Source organism: Bidens hawaiensis, unplaced genomic scaffold (genome assembly GCF_021521415.1).
Source record: "Bidens hawaiensis isolate Kalapana, Puna unplaced genomic scaffold, B.hawaiensis_p1.1 tig00004030_1, whole genome shotgun sequence".
Classification (NCBI taxonomy): Eukaryota; Viridiplantae; Streptophyta; class Magnoliopsida; order Asterales; family Asteraceae; genus Bidens; species Bidens hawaiensis.
In genome coordinates, this window is record NW_027491238.1 from 1533897 (window position 1) to 1539450 (window position 5554).

The 5554-nt window shown below is 45.7% G+C and overlaps 1 protein-coding gene across 1 annotated transcript; it reads left to right on the forward strand.

Annotated features, from left to right (window-relative positions):
• The first annotated feature begins 4036 nt into the window (after positions 1 to 4036).
• LOC143625269 (transcription factor MYB90-like) lies at positions 4037 to 5315 on the forward strand. Its single transcript, XM_077095654.1, has 3 exons — positions 4037 to 4403; positions 4483 to 4612; positions 4678 to 5315. The coding sequence occupies exons 1-3, from the start codon at positions 4289 to 4291 to the stop codon at positions 5147 to 5149; spliced, it is 717 nt and encodes a 238-aa protein (XP_076951769.1). The 5' UTR covers positions 4037 to 4288; the 3' UTR covers positions 5150 to 5315.
• Positions 5316 to 5554: the final 239 nt, after the last annotated feature.

The window sequence follows — 5554 nt, forward strand, 5'->3', positions numbered from 1 at the left end:
ACCCGGCTTCATAATAGGGTTTTTCCGGTTTCCGTGCCCTGCGGGTGCTAGGTATGTGAAGGGTTTTGCCTTAACACTGTACCCGCACCCGACTTCATAGTTGGGTATTCTTGGCCTCTGTTCCCCGCGGGTGCTAGGTAAGTGAAGGGTTTTGCCTTAACACTGTACCCGCAGCCGTCTTACGGTCAACTGGATAGCCAGGGTAAGGGGTTTTTCCCGCTTACTTTTCGAATATTTTTGAATTTTTGAAATTTGAAAAGTTGGTGAAAGGATAAGAACAGTCGTCGTGCGACGGTTTCTTCTGACTGTGTCAGGACGTGCTGGAAGTTATGGCGACGTGACATTATATGGTCATTCCAGACGCTTTTTACGGCGCGTGGGCGCGATTTTTCGGGCGCGTGGCCGCAGAATTAATGGCACTCGTCCTTTCAACAGCTGTTGCCAGCTTGCCTGGTGCCACATGTCACGGTTTCATTGCACCTTCAATTTCTCTCTCCTCCGCATTAAATTCATCGCATTAATTGCGATCACTATATAAAGGGGGAGAGGGTCCTTTGTAATTCACACCTTCACTTCTTCTCTTCATCTCTAAGGCGATTTCTGGTGAATACTCCCTTATTTAGTTGAGCATTCCCCCGAAATCGTTTCTTCTTCCTCTGCAATATGTCTTCCCATGATGCTGAAGCTGTAGCCGACGATAGGAGTACTGCTGGCGAGTGCCAGTGTGCTCTACCTGTCGATCTGTACCAGTACGTCGTCAGGAAATTCATGCTTGAGTCTCTTGAGCCTGAGTTTCCTGAACCCCAGCAGACTGTGTACGATGCCCCCAGTGGCAAGATCGGGGTATTTGCTGCATTCTTTGTTTATGGGAACCTTAGGTTCCCATTGACAAAGTTTGTGTACCGTGTCCTGGAGAGGCACGGTGTGCACCTGACCGAGGTGCATCCGATGGCGATTGCCAAGATTCGGCACTTCGAGTGGGTGTGCGGAATTCTGGGCATTGAGCCCTATGTGGACCGCCTGATGACCTTCTATACTTGGAGGTGCATCCAGGGGTGGTACACCCTGACAACCCGGATCAAGGGTTTGAAGATTTGCGCGACCGAGCGCAGTCTCCGATCGTGGAAGCGGGAGTTCTTCTAAATTTCTGCCCGCGCCATCCCCATTGCCATGAAGTTTAAGAAGGGGCAAGCGCTTCCGAGCCTTCACGCTTCCAACTACCAGGAGGCGGAATGGTTCGCGAAGATATCTCGGGTCCAATCTCCGGTTTACCGGTTTCCGGAGTCCGGGATGGTGATGCTGGGGATGAGCCGGGTATGGAAGGAGGCGTCTCGGTTTCCCATCCTTCTCGAATACGGTTTGAACTCTATTCCTTATGGTATGTCTTGTCTTTCTTGCTGATATGAGTTTGTCTTCTAACTGTTTCTTTTCTTTCAGAGGGGAACGATTTGGAGTCGCTCCTGTACCCGCGGGAAGCTGATGGTCCCGTGCGGGTGGGTACTGTTGCTCTAGACGAGAACGAGTTGCCCATCCTGGAACAAACGGCGGATCGGTTTGTGGAGGTCTATCCGCTGGGCCACGAGATCCTAAGCCACCGGCGGCCAGGTAAGGCGATACTCAATCCTCAACCCCTCAATGCTGTACCCGCTGCTGGAATTCCTGACATCCTGTCTTCTTCTGAGGAATCCGCAGATGGTCCTCCGTTGGTGCGGAAGAAGAGGGCTGCCGGCGGGAAAGGGAAGGAGAAGGCGGCCTCCACAGCCGATCCAGTGGTCCTATCTGACACTGAGTCAGATAATGAAGAGGTGGCGAGGAACCCTGGTGGTGAGAAGACCACTGCTCCGGAGGCTACGACTGTTACCTCCGGAGAACCAATGACGACGACGGTGGCCGGCATCAAGAGACCGGCTCCATCGGATTCGTCCCCGCCCGTCCGTACGTTCAGGCTCAAGAAAACCCGTAAGTACAAACATCTTTATCTTTGTAGATTTATCACTTTATAAATTTATTGAAACACTTATCTTCTTGTGTAGGCGTGGATGTTGACGCATTCCAGGGTGGAGCGCAGAGGAGTACCCCTCCGCCGATGACGGTAGGCTCGGTCAGCCTACCTGAGGCGACGACCCAGGCGCCTGCGCCTGCTTCCGCTGGATCAGTTGCTCACTCCTTTGAGCCGACTGTTCCAGCTGAGATGACGTCACCGCCGGTGGTAAGTGCGATTTTTACAGCATCTTTCACCGAGCCGGCGGTTACGATTGCTGCAGATTCTGCGGCGGCGACCGCGGCGGCGACCACGGCGGCCGCTACTATGCCTCCGCCACCGGCAACGACGGCCGGCCCATCAGGTACGCGCAGGGCTTCTCGCCAATCTTTGTCACCTTCCCATCTGCCCGACCTTTTGGATGGATTTCCCTTAGGTTCAGGCGATGGGTTTGGTGGCTATCGGCCTGTGATCGACCCTACAGGTGCGTAGGGTTCTTTTGGCCTTTCTTATATATCTCTTCATCTCTTTCCTAACTGCTTTGTTTCTTTCGCAGTGTCGGATTCCAATGAAGTGTATGTTCCGCGATGGAACATCCGCCGAGGAACAACCCTTCGTACCCCTGTGGAGTGCGTGGAATGGGCTCGCCACGCTGCTCCCCATGGTGCGTTGGGGGAAGCCATGGCTAGCTACCAGGAGGGTAGGCTACCAATGAGCTTCGGGTTCTCCAGGCCCGGATGCAGCCGCGCGTCGAGCTGCTTTGTCGTGAAAACGACAAGTTGAAAGCAGCTCGCGCCAAGGAAGTATCTCAAGCGCGGGCTCTTCGGGAGGAGAACCAACAGTTGGCCGCAGCTGCTGCGGAGAAGGAGAAGGCCTTCAAGGCCCTCGAGGTTGAGGTTCAAGCGCGACTCGCAGCTGCTGCGCGGGTGGCCAGTCCCTAATGGCGGGTATCCGCACCTGCGGGAACAGGGGATACTTGGAAACCATAGGGAGGCATTTCCTGCGGGACCAGCTTGCGTACCGCATGTGAGGTCGTCACAACTCTGAGCGTGGTGGGTCCTGCGGGTTTGGTAGGTCGCGGCGCAGACGTCCCTATGGTGAAGTCTGCGGGTTCAACTGCGCAGACGTCCGTTTAAGGAGTCTTGCGTGTTCAACTGCGCAGACGTCTCCTTTTAAGGAAGTATTGCGGGTCCTAACCACCTCTGCTGGGACCTACCTCTTCAATACTCGATTACGATCGTAGCCAACTCGTAAATTTTACCCTTGTTCGTTTTCTGCCTCCGTTTAACTCCGCCACCGCCGCCATTGCGTTCTCGAGAGAGCTCCATCGATCTTTTATTAGGAAACCATTTCTAGGTAATTGATATCGTTCAAATAGTCTTTTTCTTTACATTTTGAGTAAAAACCCTTTTGTGTCAAACACTATTGTTACCGTCCAAGTCGAATTTTTGTTGAGATTTTGAGTATTTGGAGGTGGATTGGTCTAACCGGAAAGTTAACGTCGTCTTGTTATGTTTATATTGGTAAACCAATATTATATCAATTAGAAGAAGCTCAATAGTTTATATAATATTTTATGTATCTTGCTTTAGACATATCAAAGTTTTAAAATCAAGTTCCTGTTTAATTTTTTAAAACCAACTAAAACATTCTTTTATATATAAAGATCAACCTTGTTTTATTTTTCTCAATTAAAATTTAAAAGAAACATGATAATTTTAAAGTATTTAAACTTATAAATCTTTCTTATTACTAGTATATGTTTTTAACATATATTTCTCTCATCAAATGTACGTACGTAATGGTATATAGCTGCAGCACCATTTACTTGTGTCGTTCCTTTCGCGGTCCATATAATGAAGTCAACATAATATAATTTGTGTTTGATTGTTCACTTGATGCTCATATAAATTAACTATGCACAAAGTGTCAAAATTATTCTTAAGTTTTGATCAAATACACGAATTTTTCGTTCAAAAACTAGTTCCTTTTTCTTTTCATTTTTTCATTTGACAAAAAAAACTGGACCATTTCCATTTCCCACTTCATGACAATTACGCTGAATTTGCTAACACGTTCAAATTTTTTTATTTGAGAATTTTGGCTTTTAGAATAACAGCAAGATAAGAGTTTATTTTTGTGGAAAGGGAAGCATGCACGTAAGTGAAATATATGTGGAGAGATGTGATGACACATGTACTTCAATGTCTCTATATAAGGGACATCCATATTTGGGTTACGCATAATTTAAGTTAAAAAAGAAGCACGTGATTCGATTTTACTCAATAGAAAATATCACCAAAAAGAATGAGACAGAGTTCAGTGAGGAAAGGTGCATGGACTGCTGAGGAAGATATGCTTCTAAAGAATTGTATTGAGAAATTTGGTGAAGGGAAATGGCACCTTGTTCCTCTCAGAGCAGGTTATTTGAACATACTTGTATTATCTTCATTCGGGTATTTATATGAGAAAAAGAAAGCTAATTTTTCGGTGTTTTACAGGTTTAAACCGGTGCAGAAAGAGTTGTAGGCTGAGATGGTTGAATTATCTAAGACCAAATATAAAAAGAGGAGGTTTTGAGGAGGATGAAGTTGACCTCATGCTTAGGCTTCACAAGCTTCTAGGTAACAGGTGTGTAATTATTTTATTTATCTTTAAATCTATAAAAGACATTCTAACCCAATATATGTATTCAGATGGTCATTGATTGCCGGAAGAATTCCAGGAAGAACCGCTAATGATGTAAAAAATTACTGGAATACGCATCTTAGATCTCGTCCCAAACAACAAAAGGGACAGCTTAAAGTACATAAAGATGGTGAACAATCAAAGCATACAATGGTCACAATTATCAAGCCTCAACCATGTACCATTTCCAAAGCTTTAAATTTGAGCCCATACATTACATCTCAAGACACCCATAACTTGTTAACATCATCATGTATGGAAGCCTTTAATATCTCCCCAGGCGTTGTCTCCTCGCCCACATTATCTGCTGACAAGATGAACGAGTACTTGGATGAGTTATTTGACGACCCGGAGAAGGAAATTGATGATCAACTTGGTTGGTCTTTCAGAGGGTTTTCAGCAGAGAGGGACACTTTAGAGGGTAACAGTTTGTTTGATTTTCCATTGGACGACGAAGTCATGTTGGGCCTTCTTGATTAAGAGCATTTATGGTTCTTATCACCAGTGTTTCTAATTATTCGATTATAAATAAAGGTTGCTATCTATCAGGTGTCACTTCTTGAAATGTTTGTAGTCCCTCAAGAACGAACAATAAAATTGACACGTTTCATGGTTTCAGGAGCATTTAAACCCTACCAGAAGTTCAAAAGTCTGTTTCATTATTGACTTATTGTAGGTTGAGGTGTGGATCTAATATGTAAACCTATTATTTCTAGAGTTTTTTTTACTTAGTAAAGTTTGAAAAATAATTATAAAAATAGGTATTTTTATTGAGACTCATCACCCAATCTTCTTCTCTCTAAACCCATTTTCTCTCTTTCTATCTACACCACCACAAGTCCGATCAAAACTCTAGTGACCATCAAAAACCTTCCATCGATTACC

Coding starts and splice junctions, on each gene's coding strand:
- LOC143625269 (XM_077095654.1), top strand. CDS start 4,289: ATGAGACAGAGTTCAGTGAGGAAAGGTGCATGGACTGCTGAGGAAGAT. Junction 4,404..4,482: donor CCTTGTTCCTCTCAGAGCAG/GTTATTTGAACA, acceptor GGTGTTTTACAG/GTTTAAACCGGTGCAGAAAG. Junction 4,613..4,677: donor CACAAGCTTCTAGGTAACAG/GTGTGTAATTAT, acceptor ATATGTATTCAG/ATGGTCATTGATTGCCGGAA.